This window comes from Oncorhynchus clarkii, chromosome 17, assembly GCF_045791955.1.
Source record: "Oncorhynchus clarkii lewisi isolate Uvic-CL-2024 chromosome 17, UVic_Ocla_1.0, whole genome shotgun sequence".
Lineage (NCBI taxonomy): Eukaryota > Metazoa > Chordata > Actinopteri > Salmoniformes > Salmonidae > Oncorhynchus > Oncorhynchus clarkii.
In genome coordinates this window covers 39,524,938-39,551,386 of record NC_092163.1, presented here as the reverse complement: position 1 = coordinate 39,551,386, position 26,449 = coordinate 39,524,938, and the positions used below count along the sequence as shown (strand labels likewise).

The 26,449-nt window shown below is 43.5% G+C and overlaps 1 protein-coding gene across 2 annotated transcripts in view; it reads left to right on the top strand.

Moving 5' to 3' along the window:
* LOC139370796 (protein bicaudal D homolog 2-like) overlaps window positions 1-26,449 on the top strand; it is a 48,396-nt gene that overhangs the window by 18,856 nt on the left and 3,091 nt on the right. The window contains exons 2-7 of one of the 2 annotated variants that reach the window (XM_071110568.1): window positions 17,015-17,227; window positions 19,343-19,495; window positions 20,030-20,488; window positions 21,148-22,164; window positions 22,385-22,536; window positions 25,457-25,700. In XM_071110568.1, coding sequence (XP_070966669.1) covers window positions 17,015-17,227; window positions 19,343-19,495; window positions 20,030-20,488; window positions 21,148-22,164; window positions 22,385-22,536; window positions 25,457-25,700 — 2,238 coding nt within the window. Of the gene's footprint in view, window positions 1-17,014; window positions 17,228-19,342; window positions 19,496-20,029; window positions 20,489-21,147; window positions 22,165-22,384; window positions 22,537-25,456; window positions 25,923-26,449 lie in introns of those variants that run through there. The other variant, XM_071110567.1, reaches the window with a different exon arrangement.

Here is a 26,449-nt window from a genome sequence, read left to right as displayed (position 1 = left end):
TACAGCTGGGACAGGAGTGGGTCATTAGGCAGCGTGTAGATTGTGCAACACCCAGGTACAGCAGGTTTTCCTGTCGGGTTGGCACTCTGGGTTGTCTGCCGTGGGCCCTGTTTCGGGCTTGATTTCATATCCCCATAGTTGTTGTAGTGAGTTGACCGACTGAAAAGGAACATAGTATAATGACTATAACTACAGTTCCCTGAAGGAGGGAAACGAGGTACAGCACAAGTTCAGCCCCACTCTGCCCAGTTCTGGGCTATGTGAAGAGTGGTACTGAATTGAAGGAATTAATCTGTGCCTCAGTTTAATTACCTGTGGAAGGCGGGGCTTTCGTTGAGGCACGGTGTTCATTGGCCTTGCCAGGCGTGCGTGATTCTAAGGTTCTTCGGGTTAGAGCATGCAAACTCCCTATAGCTCTGTTGTACCTCATTTTCCTCCATCAAGGAACAGTAGTTGTAGTCATAACTGTATGTTTTTCTGGGTCGTTACAGTAGTACATTTAGCATTGTCAGGTGACATGTTGACTGGCTGTCTATAAATGAATCACGTATACCTGCACATGGCTACTCACGACGTACTAGTATCCTGATCCCTTTGTAGAGGTGATAGGTGGAGGTCTTAGCTGTTCTCTGTCTGATCCTGGGCCAAACCGGTGTCCGTGTCTGAAATCTGGCTTGCCTTCTACCTACTTAAACTGCATACTGTGTACTAAACATACTACATATTATTTATAATATACTGTTTAGTAAAAATTAATACAGTAAGCAACAAATATCATACTAGGCCCATCCTACTGAGAATGCGTCATCCAATGCACAATTGCGTTGATTACCCCCATTCATTCATTTTGGGACAGGCGTCCCTTCAGCTGGTTAGCAGCTGTCAGACACACGTGGGTTCAGAAAGACAATTATTTTCTTCCTCAAGTGTGCAGTGAATTCTAATAGATGAAAAGCCGCACGGCCACTGTCTCTGTTTGTTTTAGAAAGCAGGGATTGGTTGACGATCTAGGGTTAGGGCAGGGCAGAGACTAGAGAGCTATGGTCAGCTTATCCTTCCTGACCAACAGGTGGTATTGGCATGTGTGTCTACTGGCTGGTGAGTCTTCTACCATTTTGGCCCAGTTACAAAGGCATATAGTATACACCGGGTTATACAATGAGTGTTATTGCGACATTCTCAAATATCTAATAACACAATTGATTCACAGCCAAGTTGTAAAGGCTTTCCCCCAGGCCCTCGAACCAGACAGGTCTATGGTCCTCTGTAATAGTTTACTCACTAAAAAAGCCGGAGAGCGACAACAATGAGATACTTTGTGTGTGTCACCTCATGCTACCTGCAGACATTATCCGCAGACACTCAGATAAAATAAAATTTGATTACATTTTTTGATATAACAAAAGCAATATACTGTATTGTTTTTTCAGGTATTATGAATGTGCCATTTGGAGATTCCCTGACTGACAGTGTTATGCGTAATGCAGGCTGTGTTAGGATGTTCTCTCTAGGGGCTATCAAGAGGTCTTCAGGAGCAACCCCCTTGCTTACATAGGACATGCAGTTCTGATTCCTAATTTTGTATGCCTAGGCTGGGGTCTCTGAACTATTTGACCCATGTAAGCGTGTTTTGTGAATGTGACATGTCTGTTTACGTACATGTGCTTAGTATGTAAAGTATGCACATACGTGTCTGTCTAGTAATTACTGAGAGTCCTGACCTGTGTCCGTTAGTGTGCTGTGCGTTTTCTACGGACCATGTGGCTGGATATTTCACCCTTCGAACAAACTTTTTCATACCTTGGGAGTGTTTTTAGCTCGAACTGTGTCCGTGTCCCACGGCATTTATTCCGATTATCCATAAAAACATCTGCAGCATTGATGGATTACATTTGCACCAGTTAGCTAATTCTATCCCAATTGGGAAAAAAGACTACTGCTACGAATTTGCAACAGATTCAGTTAGCAAATGACCGGTCAAAAGGTGATTTTCATCTAATTCGTACAGTGGGGGGGGAAAGTATTTAATCAGCCACCAATTGTGCAAGTTCTCCCACTTAAAAAGATGAGAGGGGCCTGTAATTTTCATCATAGGTACACTTCAACTGTTTGAACTTGTTATCAGTATAAAAGACACCTGTCCACAACCTCAAACAGTCACACTCCAAACTCCACTATGGCCAAGACCAAAGAGCTGTCAAAGGACACCAGAAACAAAATTGTAGACCTGCACCAGGCTGGGAAGAGTGTACAAAATGTTAGGAACACCTTCCTAATATTGAGTTGCACCACCTTTTTCCCTCAGAATAGCCTCAATTCATCGGAGCATGGACTATAAGGTGTTGAAAGCATTCCACAGAGATGCTGGCCCATGTTGACTCCAATGCTTCCCACAGTTGTCACGTTGGCTGGACCATTTTTGATGCACACTGGAAACTGTTGAGAGTTAAAAACCCAGCAGCGTCACAGTTCTTGACACCTTCAAACCGGTGCGCCTGGCACCTACTATCATACCCCGTTCAAAGGCACTTAAATCTTTTGTCTTGCCCATTCACCCTCTGAATGGCACACATACACAATCCATGTCGCAATTGTCTCAAGGCTTAAAAATGAATCTTTAACCTGTCTCCTCCCCTTCATCTTTCATGGAAAGAGTAGGTGCAGGTGTTCCTAATGTTTTTTGTATATTTAGTTTCATCAGATAATTCTTCCTTTTTATAAATATCTCTGCTTTAATCAAAGATTGTTACATAGTTTTAGAGATTCAAATTTGCTTCCGTTTTGACTATGTTCCCGTGGGTTCCCGTGACATGCTAATCTTCCTGTTATTGTTAGTTGTGTCTTGGGGGTATGATCTTTTGAAACTAACTTTCTCACTCATGATTCATGATTCATTCCGGATTATCCGTAATCATGGTAGTAACCACATTAATGTAGAAGTGTTTAGAAAAACATATTATATTCCTGTGTATAATGAAAGTGACTTCAAAATGACACTACATTGTGTACCATTCATTTCTATTGAGCACAAAATAATCTGAAACGCAACCAAAACCAACTGGAAATGCATCCAACAAGTTTGTAGTGTCACAAGCTTGATATAGTCAATGCATGCTAGGAGTATGGGACCAAATACTAAACTTTTGAGTACTTTATTTGTAAGTATCTTTAGGGGTATCAATAATTTTGACCCCAACATTTTTTGAGAGGAGAAAAAAAAACGTGCTAAACAAAATCTCTTTCTCAGAGCAATTGTATTTGTGTAAAATATATATATTTTTTTAGCATACAATAGTGCTTAGTATTAGATTTTATTTTTTTACAGTTATTGCTCATCTTTATCAAGGATGTCAATATTTTGGGATCCCTCTACATGAAACTAAGTGGATATAGCTAGGCATTTTAAGGATGAAAAATAAGATGTACAACTAGCTTAGGACTAGCTATCATTTGCTAACTGAATTTGTTGCGAAAAAAATGCGCTGTAAGTACTATTTTAGCTAGCTAGCTGTGTCGCCTCCAGATTGTTGAGGCATGCTGTCTATAAAGCAGTCCCAAGATAGCTCTGTGGTGGATTGCTAGCACTGAATCCACATGCTTCTGGTACAACTGATTGGTCATGTCTTCCAGTCCAGCCTCCCAGACATTATCCTCAGCTGGCCAGACAGAGAGGGGAGGTAATGCTGATGTGCTGTGCTTTGCTGTGCAGTGTGGCCACTGTCCAGAGAAAAACTGATATGTGGTATATCAGACACAGGGTCAATACGTATGCAGTGGCCAATAAGATGGCCCAGATGGGCAACTGCCAGGAAGCAAAGCAGAAGCTGGATTCCAGTGTCTTGGATCACCTCCAGTCAGTCAGCCCTACTGCTGTGTACAATAGATAAGCTGTCCACTCCAGATCCTGCTCAGTGTGTTGAGCAGCTGTTCAGATCTCCTTCTTACTATATACAGTACCAGTTAAAATTACTCATTCCAGGATTTTTCTTTATTATTGTAGAATAATAGTGACGACATCAAAACTATGGAATCATGTAGTAACCAAAGTAGCCATCCTTTGCCTTGATGACAGCTTTGCACACTCTTGGCATTCTATCAACCAGCTTCACCTGGAATGCTTTTCCAACATTCTTGAAGGAGTTCCCACATATGCTGAGCACTTGTTGGCTGCTTTTCCTTCACTCTGCGGTCCAACTCATCCCAAACCATCTCAATTGGATTGATGTTCAGTGATTGTGGGGGCCAGGCCATCTGATGCAGCACTCCATCACTCTCCTTCTTGGTCAAATAGCCCTCACACAGCCTGGAGGTTTGTTGGGTCATTGTCCTGTTGAAAAACAAATGATAGTCCCATTAAGCGCAAACCAAATAGGATGGCATATCGCTGCAGAATGCTGTGGTAGCCATGCTGGTTAAGTGTGCCTTGAATTCTAAACAAATCACTGACAGTGTCACCAGCAAAGCACCCCCACACCATCACACCACTTCCTCCATGCTTCACAGTGGGAACCGCACATGCAGAGATCATTCGTTCACCTACTCTGGAACCAAAAATCTGTAATTTGGACTCATCAGACGAAAGGACCGATTTCCACCAGTCTATTGTCCATTGATCGTGTTTCTTTGCAGCAATTCGACCATGAAGGCCTGATTCACGCAGTCGCCTCTGAACAGTTGATGTTGAGATGTGTTTTTTACTTGAAATCTGTAGCATTTATATGGGCTGCAATTTCTGAGGCTGGTAATGCTAATGAACTTATCTTCTGCAGCAGAGGTAACTCTGGGTCTTCCTTTCCTGTGGTGGTCCTCATGAGAGCTAGTTTCATCATAGTGCTTGAAGGTTTTGCCACTGCACTTGAAGAAACTTTTCAAAGTTCTTGAAATTTTCCAAATTGACTGACCTTCATGTCTTAAAGCAGGGCTGCCCAACCCTCTTCCTGGAGATCTACCGCCCTGTGGGTTTTCAGTCCAACCCTAATTTAACACACCTTATTCTACTAATTATCTGCTCAACAAGACCTTAACTAGCTGAATCAGATAAATTAGGGTTGGACTAAACCTACAGGATAGTAGATCTCCAGGAATAGGGTTGGGCAGCCCTGTCTTAAAGTAATGATGGTCTGTCGTTTATCTTTCCTTATTTGAGCTGTTCTTGCCATAATATGGACTTGGTCTTTTACCAAATAGGGCTATGTTCTATATATCACCTCTACCTTGTCACAACACAACTGATTGGCTCAAACGCATTAAGAAGGGAAGAAATTCTACACTATTAACTTTTAACAAGGCACACCTGTTAATATAAATGCATACCCATGAAGCTGGTTGAGATAATGCCAAGAGTGTGCAAGTTGTCATCAATGTAAAGGGTGGCTACTTTGAAGAATCTCAAATATATTTTGATTTGTTTATCACTTTTTTTGGTTACTACATGATTCCATGTGTTATTTCATAGTTTTGATGTCTTCACTATTATTCTACAATGTAGAAAATAGTCAAAATAAAGAAAAACCCTAGAGTAGGTGTGTCCAAACTTTTCACTGGAACTGTATGTCTATTGAATGACCCAGGGTCAGTTTGTTGTAGCAATGAATGAGTTCAGCTTTCATTCTGTGTCTGCACAAGATCCTTATGATGATACCTACTGTAACTCAATAGCTTTAGTGCTTTAGTGCTGTCTTTCTGTCCTTTTTTTCTGTATGTAGTTATAAGTGAATTTTTTCAGATCTCCCAGACTGTCTAGTATTTTTTGTTGTTGGTGATTGTTAGTTCTCAATTATCTTTTTAAAAATAGATATAGCTCCATTATCTTTTCTACATACTTTATATAGTTAAAATTGGATGTTTACATACACTTAGGTTGTAGTCATTAACTTGTTTTTCAACCACTCCACAAATTTGTTAGCAAACTATAGTTTTGGCAAGTCAGTTAGGACATCTACTTTGTGCACGAAACAAGTAATTTTTCCAACAATTGTTTATTGACAGATTATTTCACTTATAATTCACTGTATCACAATTCCAGTGGATCAGAAGTTTACATACACTAAGTTGACTGTGCCTTTAAACAGCTTGGAAAATTCTAGAAAATGGTGTCATGGCTTTAGAAGCTTCTGATTGGCTAATTGACATAATTTGAGTCAATTGGAGGTGTACCTGTGGGTGTATTTCAAGGCCTACCTTCAATATCAGTGCTTCTTTGCTTGACGTCATGGGAAAATGAAAAGATATCAGCCAAAACCTCAGAAAATAAAATGTATGGTTCATCCTTGGGAGCAATTTCCAAATGCCTGAAGGTACCACGTTCATCTGTACAAACAATAGTACGCAAGTATAAACACCATGGGACCACGCAGCTGTCATACCGCTCAGGAAGGAGATGCGTTCTGTCTCCTAGAGATTAACGTACTTTGGTGCGAAAAGTGCAAATCAATCCCAGAACAGCAGCAAAGAACCTTGTGAAAATGAGGAAACGGGTACAAAAGTATCTATAACCACAGTAAAACGAGTCCTATATTGACATAACCTGAAAGTCCCCTCAGCAAGGAAGAAGCCACTGCTTAAAAACTGCCATAAAAAAGCCAGACTACGGTTTGCAACTGCACATGGGGACAAAGATTGTACTTTTTGGAGAAATGTCCTGGTCTGATGAAACAACAATAGAACTGTTTGTTTGGCCATAAGGACCATTGTTATGTTTGGAAAAAGGGAGAGGCTTGCAAGCCAAAGAACACCATCCCAACCGTGAAGCACGGGGGTGGCAGCATCATGTTGTGGGGGTACTTTGCTGCAGGAGGGACTGGTGCACTTCACAAAAAAATCACGAGGAAGGAAAATTGTGTGGATATATTGAAGCAACATCTCAAGACATCAGTCAGGAAGTTAAAGCTTGGTTGCAAATGGGTCTTCCAAATGGACAGTGACCCCAAGCATACTTCCAAATTTGTGGCAAAATGGCTTCATTTTTATTTTTTTATTTGACCTTTTATTTAACTATGCAAGTCAGTTAAGAACTAATTCTTATTTTCAATGACAGCCTAGGAACAGTGGGTTAACTGCCTGTTCAGGGGCAGAACGACAGATTTATACCTTGTCAGCTCGGGGATTTGAACTTGCTAGTCCAACGCTCTAACCCCTAGGCTACTCTGCCGCTTAAGGACAACGAAGTCAAGGTATTGAAGTGGCCAAGCCCTGGCCTCAATCCTATTGAAAAGTTGTTGGCAAAACTTAAAATGCGTGTGCGAGCAAGGAGGCCTACAAACCTGACTCAGTTACATCAGCTCTGTCAGGAGGAATGGGCCAAAATTCACCCAACTTATTGTGGGAAGCATGTGGAAGGCTACCCAAAACGTTTGACCCAAGTAAAACAATTTAAAGGGGATGCTATTAAATACGAATTGAGTGTATGTAAACTTCTGACCCACTGGGAATGTGATGAAAGAAATGAAATCTGAAATAAATCATTCTCTCTACTATTATTATGACATTTCACATTCTTAAAATAGTGGTGATCCTAACTGACCTACGACAGGGTATTTTTACAATGATTAAATGTCAGGAATTTTGAAAAATTTGAGTTTTAAATGTATTTGGCTAAGGTATATGTATACTTCCGACTTGAACTGTATCCGGTGTTGAGTTGTTTAAGTTTACACTGAAAACGTTTTACAATCCCAGCAACGATTTAGGGGAAACACTGTGTTGCGAATTTAATAGGAAATGTGACGTGGCATTGTGTAGTTCTCTTCATCCCCCTCTCTCTCTACCCCCCTCCCCCTTACAGGGAAATATTTTGGTGTGCTCTTGCTATTGACTCAGCCAGACCAAGCAGTGCCTGCCTGCCCACCCAGGCCTCTATTAGTAATGGAACATTTGTCTTGTGAGAACATGTCAATGGTCAGTGGCCTCCGCAATGCCTCAGTGCTCAAACTAGCAACCACTTGGCATTGCTTCAGCCACACTGACTGACATGCCGGGGGATTTGTATACACAGTGCGGAGAAAGAGAGGTTAGATGGACACAAGTGAGGCAGGAGAAGAACCCTGGCTCTGTTGTAGCTGGGATTTTCTTTGACCGTTCTGCTCCAGCGTCCTGTTACATCATCAGTTGGCACAGTGTCCCTGGCTGTGTTCCAGATGGCACCTTATTCTCCATAAAGTTCACTACTTTTGGTCAGAGCCCTATGGGCCCCGGTCAAATGAAGTGCATTATATAGGGAATTAGGGTGCCGTTTGGGACGCTGGACCTGTGATGCGGACTGAATGTTCTATAAGCCCAGGGGTCAACTGTCTGTAGGAATCTCACATTGATATTTTCAGGCCATTTAAAATGTTGTTGTTTACCCTCACTGGGCTTGGACATCTGGGTTATCATGCCTGTTGTCATGTCTTTCTTAACCCTACATTTAGGGGGAACTTGTCTGGGGGTTGTCTGAGTGGGGAGGGGTAAACTTAAAACTAGCTGTTATTGGCAGAGAGGTAAACGAGCACCATTCTCCATTCATGTTCTGAAACGCTGAATGGAGAAATGCTGGTATATCCTTAGTCTATATGGAATTATTCTACATAAATGTGTAATTTATACTCATTATGATAAATAATATTTCCAATTTCCATATAAACAACCAAAATGTCCAATAAATGAAATTCAAAATGTCAAGAAAAGTGTATCACACAAAATGGATCTTGATAAATCTAATGCATCAAAGGAATATTGTCCATAAACATTCAGGCAACTTAAATAAAAAATCATATTAGAATAAGGCTGTGACGTAACAAAATGTGGAAAAAGTGAAGGGGTCTGAATACTTTCCAAATGCACTATGTTATAATTAGCTAGTTTGAAGTTGAGAGATTGGCTGTACTTCTGTGTTTAGCAGAGTAACATTCTGTCGTATCCAACAGAAACCAAATGTGAGAACTGCCTACATGCCATTTTCTCTTAGGCTACCCATCCCTGCCCCCCCTCTGCTCTGCATGGCCACATAAGTGAAACAATGGCCAGACAGACACCTTCCTCTCCATGGAGAATGTTTGAATATGCTATTGTCAAGTTCATAGAATTTAGGCTACATTGATCCATGACAGGCAGACAATGTGACTATTCACTCACTCTACCTTTGTGTCTGTGTTTCAGGAGTCAACAGACAACAACAATTTAGCCATCCTGAATCTTGTCCAGAAAAAATGCAGTGTACACATTCATTTATGTAGCTTATTGTGAAGGTAGGCCTATGTCACTGTAAATAACATTGAAACTCACACACGCCCTGGATGATCTCTCCCCCAAAAATTGCAAATAAGGTCACTGTCCATGATTGTCAAACCCTGGTTAAAATCCAACGCCACGTATGTGAAGTAGAGTCGGGACTACAACAAGGCTGGACAATCATGGGAGGCTTGACCAGGGTGCTGATGTACACAGTGGGTAGGAACCTGACAGCACTCTCTTGACTGTTTACAGAGAGAATCCCTGCCTGATTCTCAGTTCTCTTGGCTAAACTGAGAACAGTTTATGGATCCGGTCTATGGACTTAATGACAATTCAGGACTGAGGACTGTCGGTCTGTGTGATGCAGACCAAGGACAGAGGCTGAGCAAGCAGCAATATTGTAATATTGACAGAAAAGTGAAGCTGTCGTTGAAATTGTTAAAACGTATATATCATATGATGGGTCCATGTTTTGTTCTGTTTATCATGCAATGCCTGTTCTGATAATGTTTACATAACCAACTACAATTACAAGCTGAGCAAACAATGGAATGGAAAATAAATTATTACAATGTACAGGAAGACCACATGTTCATTATAGCCTACTCCTCCACTCAGGGTACTATCATACATGGACTGCTAAGGATTCCCAGTGTTACAATATGTTTGAGGGGGGCCACATTGACATTTCAATTGTTTATGTGGGTCCTGATGAGCACCACTGAAATGTGATGTGCTCTAACAAGCCACCAATTCCTTCTCTCTCTCGGCTATAACCTATCTATATTACATTATACACATTATTTTACAGGAACACTGGTGTTATTGTTCGTAGAATACAAGCTAACTAGTAATATTGTACTCCTACACACCAACAGTGTAATATCCGGATGAAGTTTGATAATACTAAGTAAATAATTAGGAACATACAGTAAGTAGAATTACATGATATGTTTACATTGTAATTTGTTAAGAACAAATTCGTATTTACAGTGGCGATCTACCGGGGAACAGTGGGTTTAACTGCCTTGTTCAGGGGCAGGACGACAGATTTTTACCTTGTCAGCTTGGGAATTCGATCCAGCAACCTTTCGGTTATTGGCCCAACGGTCTAACCACTAGGCTACCTGCCGCCCCGATTTGACCAAGTGACATCCTTATTCTATTCGCCTCATCAAAACAATATTCAAGAAGTTGGGTTATTGTATTAGTAGCTAACTCTATTGCTATTAAAGTATTGGTCCATGTTCTAGCTAGTGTCCAACACTGATTCAGTGTTGGACACTGCAGCTAGGTCGTTTAGTTAGCTAGCCAGGTAGCTACAGTGCCTTGAATTAAATTTAGATTTTGTCTCGCTGGCCTATAAACAGTAACCCATAATGTCAAAGTGGAATTATGTTTTTAGACATTTTTACAAATTAAGAAAAAATGAAAAGCTGAAATGTGAACAAGTATTTTTGGCAAGCCTAAATGTGTGTTATGGCAAGCTGGCAAGCCTAAATGTGTGTTATGGCAAGCTGGCAAGCCTAAATGTGTGTTATGGCAAGATGGCAAGCCTAAATGTGTGTTATGGCAAGCTGGCAAGCCTAAATGGGTGTTATGGCAAGCTGGCAAGCCTAAATGGGTGTTATGGCAAGCTGGCAAGCCTAAATGTGTGTTATGGCAAGCTGGCAAGCCTAAATGGGTGTTATGGCAAGCTGGCAAGCCTAAATGGGTGTTATGGCAAGCTGGCAAGCCTAAATGGGTGTTATGGCAAGCTGGCAAGCCTAAATGTGTGTTATGGCAAGCTGGCAAGCCTAAATGTGTGTTATGGCAAGCTGGCAAGCCTAAATGTGTGTTATGGCAAGCTGGCAAGCCTAAATGTGTGTTATGGCAAGCTGGCAAGCCTAAATGTGTGTTATGGCAAGCTGGCAAGCCTAAATGTGTGTTATGGCAAGCTGGCAAGCCTAAATGTGTGTTATGGCAAGCTGGCAAGCCTAAATACGTGTTATGGCAAGCTGGCAAGCCTAAATGTGTGTTATGGCAAGCCTAAATGTGTGTTATGGCAAGCTGGCAAGCCTAAATGTGTGTTATGGCAAGCTGGCAAGCCTAAATACGTGTTATGGCAAGCTGGCAAGCCTAAATGTGTGTTATGGCAAGCCTAAATGTGTGTTATGGCAAGCTGGCAAGCCTAAATGTGTGTTATGGCAAGCCTAAATACGTGTTATGGCAAGCTGGCAAGCCTAAATACGTGTTATGGCAAGCTGGCAAGCCTAAATGTGTGTTATGGCAAGCTGGCAAGCCTAAATGCGTGTTATGGCAAGCTGGCAAGCCTAAATGCGTGTTATGGCAAGCTGGCAAGCCTAAATACGTGTTATGGCAAGCTGGCAAGCCTAAATGTGTGTTATGGCAAGCTGGCAAGCCTAAATGTGTGTTATGGCAAGCTGGCAAGCCTAAATGTGTGTTATGGCAAGATGGCAAGCCTAAATGTGTGTTATGGCAAGCTGGCAAGCCTAAATGGGTGTTATGGCAAGCTGGCAAGCCTAAATGGGTGTTATGGCAAGCTGGCAAGCCTAAATGTGTGTTATGGCAAGCTGGCAAGCCTAAATGGGTGTTATGGCAAGCTGGCAAGCCTAAATGGGTGTTATGGCAAGCTGGCAAGCCTAAATGGGTGTTATGGCAAGCTGGCAAGCCTAAATGTGTGTTATGGCAAGCTGGCAAGCCTAAATGTGTGTTATGGCAAGCTGGCAAGCCTAAATGTGTGTTATGGCAAGCTGGCAAGCCTAAATGTGTGTTATGGCAAGCTGGCAAGCCTAAATGTGTGTTATGGCAAGCTGGCAAGCCTAAATACGTGTTATGGCAAGCTGGCAAGCCTAAATGTGTGTTATGGCAAGCCTAAATGTGTGTTATGGCAAGCTGGCAAGCCTAAATGTGTGTTATGGCAAGCTGGCAAGCCTAAATACGTGTTATGGCAAGCTGGCAAGCCTAAATGTGTGTTATGGCAAGCCTAAATGTGTGTTATGGCAAGCCTAAATGTGTGTTATGGCAAGCCTAAATACGTGTTATGGCAAGCTGGCAAGCCTAAATACGTGTTATGGCAAGCTGGCAAGCCTAAATGTGTGTTATGGCAAGCTGGCAAGCCTAAATGCGTGTTATGGCAAGCTGGCAAGCCTAAATGCGTGTTATGGCAAGCTGGCAAGCCTAAATACGTGTTATGGCAAGCTGGCAAGCCTAAATGTGTGTTATGGCAAGCTGGCAAGCCTAAATGTGTGTTATGGCAAGCTGGCAAGCCTAAATGTGTGTTATGGCAAGCTGGCAAGCCTAAATGTGTGTTATGGCAAGCTGGCAAGCCTAAATGTGTGTTATGGCAAGCTGGCAAGCCTAAATGTGTGTTATGGCAAGCTGGCAAGCCTAAATGTGTGTTATGGCAAGCTGGCAAACCTAAATGTGTGTTATGGCAAGCTGGCAAGCCTAAATGTGTGCTATGGCAAGCCTAAATGTGTGTTATGGCAAGCTGGCAAACCTAAATGTGTGTTATGGCAAGCTGGCAAGCCTAAATGTGTGCTATGGCAAGCTGGCAAGCCTAAATGTGTGTTATGGCAAGCTGGCAAGCCTAAATGTGTGTTATGGCAAGCTGGCAAGCCTAAATGTGTGTTATGGCAAGCTGGCAAGCCTAAATACGTGTTATGGCAAGCTGGCAAGCCTAAATGTGTGTTATGGCAAGCTGGCAAGCCTAAATGTGTGTTATGGCAAGCTGGCAAGCCTAAATACGTGTTATGGCAAGCTGGCAAGCCTAAATGTGTGTTATGGCAAGCTGGCAAGCCTAAATGTGCGTTATGGCAAGCTGGCAAGCCTAAATGTGTGTTATGGCAAGCTGGCAAGCCTAAATACGTGTTATGGCAAGCTGGCAAGCCTAAATGTGTGTTATGGCAAGCTGGCAAGCCTAAATGTGTGTTATGGCAAGCTGGCAAGCCTAAATGTGTGTTATGGCAAGCTGGCAAGCCTAAATGTGTGTTCTGGCAAGCCTAAATGTGTGTTATGGCAAGCTGGCAAGCCTAACTGTGTGTTATGGCAAGCTGGCAAGCCTAAATGTGTGTTATGGCAAGCTGGCAAGCCTAAATGTGTGTTATGGCAAGCTGGCAAGCCTAAATACGTGTTATGGCAAGCTGGCAAGCCTAAATGTGTGTTATGGCAAGCTGGCAAGCCTAAATGTGTGTTATGGCAAGCTGGCAAGCCTAAATGTGTGTTATGGCAAGCTGGCAAGCCTAAATGTGTGTTATGGCAAGCTGGCAAGCCTAAATACGTGTTATGGCAAGCTGGCAAGCCTAAATGTGTGTTATGGCAAGCCTAAATGTGTTCAGGAGTAAAGATGCGCTTAACACGTTGCATGGACTCACTCTGTTTTTGAATGACTACTACCTCATCTCATTATTTGTATTTTCCCCCCCAATTTCGTGGTATCCAATTGTTAGTCGTTACAACTCCCGCCAATTGTGGTCGGCTGCTGCGACAGCGCGGCCGGCTGCGACAGAGCCTGGGCTCGAACCCAGCATCTCTGGTGGCACAGCTAGCACTGGGATGCAGTGCCTTAGACCACTGCGCCACCCGGGAGGCCTATCTGTATTTTTTTTATTTAACCAGGCAAGTGAGTTAGAAACAAATTCTTATTGGGATGTAAAAAAAACTATATATAAATATAGGACAAAACACACATCACGACAAGAGACAACACTACTTAAAGAGAGACCTAAGACGGCAACATAGCAAGGCAGCAACACAGCATGGTAGCAACGCAACATGACAACAACAGGGTAGCAACAAAACATGGTACAAACATTATTGGGCACAGTCAACAGCACAAAGGTCAAGGTAGAGATGACAATACATTACACAAAGCAGCCACAACTGTCAATAAGAGTGTCCATGGTTGAGTCTTTGAATGAAGAGATTGAGATAAAACTGTCCAGTTTGAGTGTTTGTTGCAGCTCGTTCCAGTCGCTAGCTTTAGCGAACCGAAGCGCATCCCAGGGATCTATGTGCTTTGGGGACCTTTAATAGAATGTGACTGGCAGAACGGGTGTTGTATGTGGAGGATGAGGGCTGCAGTAGATAGATAGGGGGGCGTGAGGCCTAAGAGGGTTTTTATAAATAAGCATCAGCCAGTGGGTCTTGCGGCAGGTATACAGAGATGACCAGTTTACAGAGGAGTATAGAATGCAGTGATGTGTCATATAAGGAGCATTGGTGGCAAATCTGATGGCCGAATGGTAAGGAACATGTAGCTGCTCTAGAGCACCCTTACCCGCCGATCTATAAATGTTGTCTCCCAAACCTAGTATGGGTGGGATGGTCATCTGAATCAGGGTTAGTTTGCCGCTTGGGTGAAAGAGGAGTGATTACGATAGAGGAAACCAAGTCTAGATTTAACTTTAGCCTGCAGCTTTGATATGTGCTGAGAGAAGGACAGTGTACCGTTTAGCCATACTCCCAAGTACTTGTATGAGGTGACTACCTCAGGCTCTAAACCCTCAGAGGTAGTAATCACACCTGTGCGGAGAGGGGCATTCTTCTTACCATACCACTTGACCTTTGTTTTGGAGGTCAAGGGTAGAGAAAGCTTGTTGGACACTAAGAAAGCTTTGTTGTAGAGCATTTAACACAATCTGGGGAGGGGCCTGCTGAGTATAAGACTGTATCTGCATATAAATAGCTGAGAGAGCTTCCTACTGCCTGAGAGATGCAGTGCCTTAGACTGTTGCGCCACTCGGGAGATTGAAGAACTTTTAAATCCAGGTGTTCAAAGCCCTTAGAGACTTACCCAGAACAACTCACAGCTGTAATAACTGGTGACCCTAACATGTATTAACTCAGGGGTGTGAATACTTATGTAAATGAGATTTCTTTATTTAATTTAATACATTTTCAAAAATTTCTAAAAATATGTTTTCACTTTGTCATTATGGGCTATTGTGTGTAGATGAGGAAAAAACATGTCATACATTTTGAATTCAGGCTGTAACACAACAAAATGTGGAATATGTCAAGGTGTATGAATTCTTTCTAAAGACACTGTAGCTAGCGCTAGCTACATTTTGAGTACACTAGCTAATAACTACCTAACATTTACTCTTCAGATAATTAGGTTATCAGAAAAACACCTGAATGGTAGCTAACTAGATAGTGACATAATTACAAATATTTAAGATATTAAAGCTAGAACTATAATTTTTCCTAGGTGACTGGTGCTCTTAAATAACAATTCCAGGTTCCACAACAAAATATTTAGGTTCATATGTAAGTAAAATGGTGGCACTGTAGAGCCTTGTATTGGTCCAGGGAGTAGGTTAGCTAGCCTCTAGCGTCACTGGTAAAACTCCAGTATTGGCGCTAAACTGTGTTCATCCTTGATCATTCAATTCTGTTGCAGAAGAGGAGAATGGATGGTCCTTTGCCATGTCGTAGCTACCGTTAGCTGTACTGTGCTTCGTAGCGATCAGCGAAGTTACTCTGACCCTGGATTTTTAGTTTGTTTACAAAAATTGTGGCGTATGGGCTGTGGAGACATGCACTCCCGATTTAATCAATATTTATAAGGCGCCATACCTCTGTGTTCGGAGGGTGGAACTATACAATAATTTCCGCATTAAGACAGGAATTAGGTCGTAATAGTGACGAAAACTAGGGGGGGTCCTTTAAAGCCATTAAATACCAGCTATCAAGTCACAACAAGGCCGACTTCAAATGCCGGCATCAAAATTCAAATAACCGGTGCATTAATATAAGGATCGGACTCTCAGAAACAGCAGTGGTTCAAACTGTAGAACCCAGCTCCTACATTTCAAAAACCAAAATTGATTTTATCAAAGAAAACTATGCTACATTTTATCTCTGGAACCCTCAGGATGACAAATCAGAGCAAGATTACTGAATGTAAGTACATGATTTACCTTCGGAGGTGAATGTATCAAACCAGTTGCCGTCATTAAAGTTTTTTGTTGTGCACTCTCCTCAAACAATAGCATGGTCTTTAATTCACTGTAATAGCTACTGATAATTGGACAGTGCATTTAGATTAATAAGAATGTAAGCTTTCTGCAAATATAAGACATGCATATGTCCTGGAAAGTTTGCTGTTACTTACAACGTCATTCTAGTCACATTAGCTCACGTTAGTGACAACCGTCCCGGTATAGGGACACCGATCCCGTAGAGGTTTTAACTGACCACGGCGCGAATTCAAACTGTCAGATAAATCCTAAATATAATAATGCATTGAAATAGACTGCATATAATCAAAGGGATTACTTCTCATCAAGGATGTATGTAAGTCAAACAGAATTGACCAAAAAATTGCGAAAATGACAAAGTATTAAAGGAACCTTCACACCTTCACTCATCTGATAGCCTTTAGTGAAGCTCTGTGCTGATTGGACAGCATAATAAAGTAATATGACGAGGAATATCTAATATGACTCTCAACCAGTCTAATATGACTCTCAACCAGTCATGATGCTCACAACTAGTCATGCTCACTGGAGTCCTGCACGAGTTCTGGTCAATGTCCATCCTTCTCCCAGTTTTGTACTCCTATGACTTCTGTCCTGGTACTAATCTATGCGTATGTATGTTTCTCCCCTCTGTCCCCAGGCGTTCGGCAGGCATACTCCACCCTTAGGAAGGTGTTCCACTTCAGTCGTAGTATTAATCAATGTATTTTTCTCTCCTCCTGTCCCCAGGCGTTCGGCAGGCATACTCCACCCTTAGGAAGGTGTTCCACTTCAGTCGTAGTATTAATCAATGTATTTTTCTCTCCTTCTGTCCCCAGGCGTTTGGTCAGGCCTACTCCACCCATAGGAAGGTGGCTGCAGATGGGGAGAGCAGGGAGGAGTCACTGATGCTGGAGTCAGCCAGTAAGGAGGCCCAATATCAGCAGATGGTCCTGGAGCTGCAGAATGAGCTGCGGTTGGCCAGAACCGCCCTCACTAGCACCCAATCAGAGAACGAGCGCCTGGCTGCCGTCGCCCTGGAAATGAGAGAGGTGAGCTGGAAGGTGGAGGACCTGCCCAAAACACAAACATGGTCAATGTGGAGAGGTCAAACCTCAATGTGGAAATACTCTTGTGTCTCACCAATCTGACGAAGAGGACCATATCTTTTTAGTAGGCACTCTCACTCAATGGTCTAGTCTGGTAACTGGATCTTGGTCCTCCCTAATTACAGTGGACAAGCTGCCAAGATCTCATCTCAACACTATTCCACTGACATATAGCCACATATGTTGGGTGTTCCTCAATATGCATACTACCAAGCTGCACACTCATGCTCCAAGTACATTCTCAAAGGATGTTCTCTGGAGTATATTCTTGTGTGGAGAACGAATAAAACGTTTGAGAAGCACCACTTTTTTTTATCTCACGCTGCACCTCCCCATTCACTGAACCTTCTTCCAGCCAGGACAGTGACAAAACAAGATGTGCACAAAGCAAACTTTTTACTTCAGAATTATCGGCTAGATATACAGTACCAGTCAAAAGTTTGGACACACCTAACCATTCCAGGATTTTTCTTTCTTTGACTATTTTATACATTGTAGAATAATAGTGAAGACATCAAAACGATGAAATAACACATATGGAATGATGTAGTAACCAAAAAAGTGTTAAACAAATCAAAATGTGTTTTATATTTGAGATTCTTCAAAGTAGCCACCCTTTGCCTTGATGGCAGCTTTGCACACTCTTGGTATTTTCTCAAACAGCTTCATGACGTAGTCACCTGGAAATCATTTCAATGAACAGATGTGCCTTGTTAAGTTCATTTGTGGAATGTTTTTCCTTCTTAATGCGTTTGAGCCAATCAGTTGTGTTGTGACAGGGTAGGGGTGGTATATAGAAGATTAGCCCTATTTGATAAAAGACCAAGTCCATATTATGGCAAGAACAGCTCAAATAAGCAAAGAGAAACGAAAGTCCATTACTTTAAGAAAGGAAGGTCAGTCAATATGGAACATTTTAAGAACTTTGAAAGTTTCTCCAAGTGCAGTCACATAAACCATCAAGCGCTATGATGAAACTGGCTCTCTCGAGGACCGCCACAGGAAAGGAAGACCCAGAGTTACCTCTGCTGCAGAGGATAAGTTCATTAGAGTTACCAGCCTCAGAAATTGTAGCCTAAATAAATGCTTCACAGAGTTCAAGTAACAGACACATCTCAACATCAACTGTTCAGAGAAGACTTTGTGAATCAGGCCTTCATGGTCAAATTGCTGCAAAGAAACCACTACTAAAGGACACCAATAATAATAAGAGACTTGCTTGTGCCAAGAAACACGAGTAATGGGCATTAGACCAGTGGGAATCTGTCCAGATTTCAGATTTTTGTTTCCAAAAGCTGTGTCTTTGAGATGCGATTAGGTGAACGGACTATCTCCGCATGTGTAGTTCCCACCGTGACGCATGGAGGAGGTGGTGTGGGGGTGCTTTGCTGGTGACACTGTTGGTGATTTATTTAGAATTCAAGGCACACTTAACCAGCACACTTAATAATCTAGCTAGCCAGCTAGTTTAACAGGCAAAACTACCTACAACTAATCTTATGCAAGGTAGATGACTAGCTGTCAATTCTTCATGGGTAGCTAGCTACCAATTCTTGATGGATAGCTAGCCAGCTAGCCCTATTGACTTACCATGAGCTTGCGATCTACTAACACAGTATGTATTTGCTAACTAATATACAAAATATTTTTGTCACAGAACGTATGAGATGTTATTGGTGAACATTTGATTCCACAGTCAGAGTTAATTTTATCTCCCTTCAGCTAAAATACAGTCCAGCATTGATTTCAATACCTTTTGTCATTTTTCTCATGGTCGCATCATATTTCTGTGCATACTTTCCGTTGAACCTCGCATTGATGCATGCTTCAAAATATGTACGAACAGAGTATGCATCCAAAAAGTGCCCTCCGTGCTCTGTTTCGCACACTTTAATACTTCAGAGTATGCGTATTGAGAAACACCCGCTGCGTTGACATTACAGTACAACCACGGAATGCATTTTTATCAAATCCACATGTCCTTGTGTTGTACTCTCTGATAAGACTTTTTCCTCTTTCGCTTCTTCTCTCACCCATTTCTTTCCTCGTTGTCTGTAGAGCTCTGAGCAGGTGGAGTTGCAGCGCACCCAACTGCGTGATGACATCCGAGAGTATAAAGTGCGGGAGGCACGTCTGCTGCAGGACTACAGTGAGCTGGAGGATGAGAACATCTCCCTGCAGAAACAGGTGTCCCTGCTACGACAGAGCCAGGTGAGAGGAGGAGGAAGGGACTAAGGGGAGGGAGGGAGAGCATTCATTTAACATTTTAGTCATTTAGCAGACGCTCTTATCCAGAGCGACTTACAGGAGTGATTTAGAGTTAAGTGCCTTGCTCAAGGGAACATCTGCAGATTTTTCAACTAGTCGGCTCGAGGATTCGATCAAGCAACCTTTTGGTTACTGGACCAACGCTCTTAACCACTAGACTACCTGCCGCCTCCCCTGCCCTAGGGTAGTGGGCGCTGTTGTGTATGGAGATTACGGGAGGATGAGGGCTTATTGTGGGTGATGGGTAGCGGTTAAGGTTGTAGAGTTAGAGAGACTGGCCAATACACTTCAGATGTTTGGGTGAAAAAGTGACACGGCTCGAAAGTCGAAAGCCAAGGCCAATGAATGAGGCTATTGATACAAGGACCAACTGGAGAGGATGAGACAAAAATATGCTTTTGTGGTGAGTGTAAGGGGGATTCTCCCTATTTAGTTAGTGATTCCTCTGATGTGCTGTGGCTTCTCTGTGATCTCTAGGTGGAGTTTGAGGGTCTGAAGCATGAGATCCGTCGCCTGGAGGAAGACTCCCAGTGCCTCCACAGCCAACAGGAGGAGGCCATGCGCCTGAGGGAGATCGCCGAGCGCCAGCTGACCGAGGCTCTGGAGACCATTAAGACTGAGCGCGAGCAGAAGGCCGCCCTGCGTAAAGAACTGTCCCACTACATGACCATTGGGGACAACCTGTTACCATACCACCACAGTTCCCTCAACGTCTCCCATGACGGACTCAAGTTCAGCGAGGATCCCACTGCTGCCACCAACGTGCCGAACAACGATGACTCGTTCCGCGGCTACGAGAACGGCCTGGCCGAGATGGCCGCCGACGCCAACGAAGATAACAAAGCCAAACTTCGGCCCGCCCCCAGCCTAGTGGATGACCTGCTGAGTGAACTCAACATCTCAGAAATCCAGAAACTCAAGCAGCAGCTCATGCAGGTAAGATGACCACATAGTAGCTTTAGCAGGCAGGACTGTAAAAATGCTTAGCCTGTTTGCTTTATTCACAGTCCACTGTCAAGGTGTCGGCGTCCCTGGTAAAGCAATAAAGTAATAATTAGCATTATTGAGCTGGGTTTGTAAGTGTTGCCTGGAAAATAGTTAGGCGTACATGCAGCTGTGAACAGTTCTGACTTATGGCTGGAAAGTTCATTAAGCATTGGGGAACACAGTGTTCATCCATTTAGGGACATTGATTACCTATACTGGCCTTAGTGGCCTAGTCAAAGGCTAATCAATTGAGCCCTATGTGGAACTTCATGGGCTACATGGACTGACAAAGCTACTTCTCTTATACATGCACTGTTGACTTGCTGAATAAATACTGTGTGAAATTATTGAGTGAGTATCTCACACTACAGTGTCTCACACCTCCATATGGCATTTTGGATTACACTTCATTTTAGAGCCAGATATTTACCTGGTATTTACATATAAATTAGAAGAAGAAGAAAAAAAGACTAATGTAAATATAGAATTGTTACTTCATTTCTCAATCAAAAGTAATAAAAACCAAGCTGAAATAGGATTGTAAACATAGTGTTGCAGAGATTTCTCAGTGCTGTTATGTGACTGTGTCCCGTGTCTGTGTTCTCCAGGTGGAGCGAGAGAAGGCGGCGCTCCTCTCCTCTCTGCAGGAGTCCCAGAAGCAGCTGGAGGTGGCCCACGGGACTCTGTCAGAGCAGCAGGAGACGGTGGGACGCCTCACCGAGAACCTCAGTGCCATGAGGAAACTCCAGGCCAGCAAGGAGCGCCACTCGGCCCCGGACAGCGAGAAAGAGCGAGACAGTCGCGATGACGGTGACGGGGACTACTACGAGTTGGACATCAACGGGCCTGAGATCCTGCAGTGTAAGTATACCATCGCCGTATCAGAAGCCGGGGAGCTCAGACAGGAGCTGAAGACTCTTAAAGCCGAGTACCAGTCTTGCCGGAGCCAGTACGAAGAAGAGCGAGTCCGCCTGGAGAGCGACGTGGCAGGGCTGAGCGAAAAGCTGGCCTCCCTGGAGAAGAGCAGCCGGGAGGAGCACGAGGAGGTGGCGAGGCTGGTGAAAGAGCTGCGGCGAGTGAGTGAAGCGGTTGGCGAGTCGCAGGGAAGCCTGAACGTGGCGCAGGACGAACTGGTGACGTTCAGCGAGGAGCTGGCCAACCTTTATAACCACGTGTGCATGTGCAACAACGAGACGCCCAGCCGGGTCATGCTCGACTACTATAAGGAAGGAAAGGCCAGTGTAGGGGGCAGGGGCAGCCGAGAGGGGAAGACACAACATCTGTCCCATGTTCTGCTCTCCAATGGGCTGGTTCCTGAAACTGAACCCATTAAATATGAAGCCAGTGATCCAGCCACCCCAGCCCCAATCCCAGAGTCCCGTTCAGAGCCCATGAACATCTATAACCTAGTTGCCATCATCAGGGACCAGATCCGTCACCTGCAGCAGGCGGTGGACCGCACCACAGAGCTGAGCCGCCAGAGGATGGCCTCCATGGAGCTGGGTACTGTGACCGATAAGGACAAGGAGGCCTGCATGGGGGAAATCCTCAAACTCAAGTCTCTGCTCAGCACCAAGAGAGAGCAGATTGCCACCCTGAGGACCGTGCTCAAGGCCAACAAACAGGTGTGTGTGATAGTGTGAATTTTCTGCCAAAACACGAGCGGTTGGTACTGTTTAAAAGTAGAGTTGATACGGTATGAAATGACCAGTAGTTGAGAGTATTTACTTTCTGTGTAGAAGTTCAGAGATAATATTAGCATAAGGTCTTACTAATCCTGTGACTGTGACCTCTGCCCTCCATTCGAATAAAATGGACAATAAACTATTCTACTCTACTCTGCAGACGGCTGAGGTGGCGCTGGCCAACCTGAAGAGTAAATACGACAACGAGAAGACCATGGTGACCGAGACCATGTTGAAGCTCCGCAATGAGCTCAAGGGCCTGAAAGAGGACGCTGCCACCTTCACCTCATTACGGGCCATGTTTGCCACAAGGTAAGGCTTAGTAGATACACGCTAAGAGCTTATTGGGACACTTAAGTTATCAGAAGTCTGCTTTTAAATGTAATGTGAAAATGTAGTTTCCCGTCTAAATACACATACCCAAAGGTAATTTATCCCTAGTACAAATATGATACAAAAATGAAAATATGAAAAATCATGTGATTTTCTTTTTTTTTCTTCTATTCAACAAATGTGGGGGAAATAGGGCTTGAAATTATTGAAATACTTTCCATGTAGTAACAATCAAATTATAAACGACTTGCAATAATATTTCACCTTGCTCATAACTGTAAAATATGATATACTTAGTAATATTATAATAAATATACTTAGTGACAGTACAAAATTGGCACAATTTCATATAACTGACAACAAAGCATTTTCTGCCCAGCTTCCTCTGAGAGACTCAGAGACAAATGCCTGCTGACTCGTTACAACTTCAGCTTTATGCACAAAGTCATTTCGTCCCTCTATGACCAAGAGGAAGTGGTCTTGTTTCAATTCTACAAAATTATTTTGTATTTTTCCATGCTGAGAGCTCTAAATCCACCTGAGAACATCACAGTGATATGACTCTTTCCCTGCAATCGCTAGGTTTTCTCGTTTCATATGCCGTATTGCATGCAGGGTTCCCAATTTTATTTATTATTTATCCCCCCCCCCTGCCAAAAGAAAATGAACACCTTTTTTTTTTACATAAATGACTGTAAGAAGACCAGAAAATGTATTACCATGCATAATATATAGATAGATACAGTGCATTCAGAAACTATTCAGACCCCTTCCCTTTTTCCACATTTTGTTACGTTACAGCCTTATTCAGCCTTTTTTTCCTCATCAATTTACACACCATACCAAAATGACAAAATCCTAAGTTTATTTTTATTTTTTTATGTTTGCACATTTATAAAAAATGTAAATAAACAGAAATTACATAAGTATTGAGACCCTTTGCTATGAGACTCAAAATTGAGCTCAGGTGCATCCTGTTTCCATTGATCATCCTTAAAGAGGTTTCTAAAATTGATTGGAGTCCACCTGTGGTAAATTCAATTGATTTTAGATATGATTTGTCTATATAAGGTCCCACAGTTGACAGTGCATGTCAGAGCAAAAACCAAGCCATGAGGTCGAAGGAATTGTCCGTAGAGCTCCGAGGCGACAGGATTGTGTCGAGGCACAGATCTGGAAAGAGTACCAAAACATTTCTGCGGCATTGAAGGTCCTCAAGAACAGTGGCCTCCATCATTCTTAAATTGAATACATTTTGGAACCACCAAAACTCTTCCTACAGCTGTCCGCCCGGCCAAACTGACCAATCGGAGGAGAAGGGCCTCGGTCAGGGAGGTGACCAAGTACCCGATAGACACTCTGACAGAGCTCCAGACTTCCTATGTGGAGATGGGAGAACCTTCCAGAAGGATAACCATCTCTGCAGCCTTTATGGTAGGGTGGCCAAACGGAAGCAACTCCTCAATAAAAAGCACATGACAGCCCGCTTGGAGTTTGCCAAAAGGCACCTAAAGACTAATGAGAAACAAGATTCTCTGGTCTGATAAAACCAAGATTGAACTCTTGGTTCAATCTTGAATGTAAGCGTCACATCTGGAGGAAACCTGGCAGCATCCCTACAGTGAAGCATGGCAGGGACTGGAAGACGAGTCAGGTTTGAGGGAAAGATGAACGGAGCAAAGTACAGTGAGATCCTTGATGAAAACTTTCTCCAGAGCGCTCAGGACCTCAGACTGGGGCAAAGGTTCACCTTCCAACAGGACAACGACCCTAAGCACACAGTCAAGACAATGCAGGAATGGAAGTCTGTGAATGTCCTTGAGTGGCCCAGCCAGAGCCCGGACATGAACCCGATTGAACATCTCTAGAGAGACCTAAAAATAGCTGTGCAGCGACACTCCCCATCCAACCTGACAGAGCTTGAGAGCATCTGCAGTGACGAATTGGAGAAACTCCCCAAATACAAGTGTGCCAAGCTTGTAGCATCATACCCAAGAAGACTTGAGGCTATAATAGCTGTCAAAGGTGCTTCAAGAAAGTCTGAATACTTAAAAAAATATTTCCGTTTTTTTTTTTTTTATACATTTAATACATTTCCGGAAAAGCATCAGATAGATGTTCTACATATTCTGAGACTGAGGGTCACTGTTTCGCTCGCTCGGATGCTTTACCTGAGATTGGTGCGTCTTTCTGTCGGCGCGCGTCTCGGTCAAATAAATGATCAATTATTTGATTTGGACGGGCAAGGAGGTACATTAGGGCGGGTCGGGCTCCCTAAGACCCGCCCATAACGCCGGCCCTGAATGAGCTTCTAGGTTGTTGAGGAGCTGGTTTTTCTGCCAGAGGCTGCATGCAAAGATGGTGGATAAATGAAGATGGTTCACTTAGGCCGTTTACCAATGATAAAAATGGTCAGTTTCAGTCTACTTAACTGGGGGTGTCTCCCATAGACACCAATGCAATAGCAGGTGGGTCTGGTCTACTTACTTCATTGACTTTCATCGAACGAAAAAAAAAAAAAAAACATTTAAGCGAGTGGGGTGTCTCACTTCCTCTTCCGTGTCTGCTGTATGTGTGTGTGGGAGAGACGGGGCATTGTGGGAGCTGTCTGATGTAATACTGAAGAGATTCAGAGGCTGCTGGCAGGCTCCTCCTGACAGCATCTGGAAAATGTGCCTCTGTGAGTCTGAACGGAGAAAACATGCACCGACTGGCAGCAGGAAAAGATGTGCGCCATCTGGTGGAGAAAATGATAAGTTCCTTATTTGGTTTTCATTTGACTAATATTTTCCCTTCTCTCACTATTCCTGTGTCCCTTTTGCTCTCGCCCTCTATCTTTAACCCCTCTTTATCTCTCTCTTTCTCTGTCTCCCTCCCCCCTCTTCTCTCACCATCTCAGGTGTGACGAGTATGTGACCCAGCTGGATGACATGCAGAGGCAGCTGGCTGCAGCGGAGGATGAGAAGAAGACCCTGAACTCCCTGCTCCGCATGGCCATCCAGCAGAAGCTGGCCCTGACCCAACGACTGGAGGACCTGGAGTTCGACCACGAACAGGCGCGCCGCGGCGGGGGAGTGGCGGCAGGCGGGCGGGGAAAAACCTCCTCATTGGCGCGGGGCAAAGGGGCATCGGCCAATCATTATGTAAGTCAGAGACGTTCCTGCAGGGTTCTCCCCGAGCCCAGCGGCATCCTGGGAGGCCCCGTGGTCCTCTGCAGCGAGATTTACTTTGACCTTTGAACTCTAACCTCCATCATAACCTCTAACCTCCATCATAACCGCTAACCTCTCATCACGCTATGCACTGCTGAGCTTCACCGGCATGGTTCTGTCAAGGCTGTTGCTGTGACTAGGACAGTGGTGGCTAACGGTGTGCTTGTATTTACTACTATGTGATAGCTATGTATTCATATCCAGCATGGCATGATGCTAGCTTGGCTCAGGCATACCTTTTCTGCTAGTAATGCTCACGGAGTGGCAGAATATTGGCAAGGTTGTAGAATTTACTGCTATCAGCTCTCCTCAAACAGTCAGAGTTCAGAGCAGGCGTGTGTACATAAAATAGTCTGTTATATCTATGTTATTTCATGTTTATGACAGTGTAGCTCTTATGACGAAGGCTTCAAGTAAAGTGTAACTGAGTAAGCTTATGACTTTCAGACAGGCAGCAGTGCAGGCTGCAGAAAGAGCTCTGCTGCGTCCGTCTGGTCCACACCATTCGGGGACCATTAAAACAGTGCAATGAAATGTACTGTAGCTGCTAAATAAAAGGGCACTGTGGCTAAGCACTTGTGATATCACTTTTGCTGTGATATCACAAAGTGATAACTGTGATGTGGCACATTCAGGTTTACAGATTAAGTTCCCTGGCACTTGATGTAATAGAGATTGTA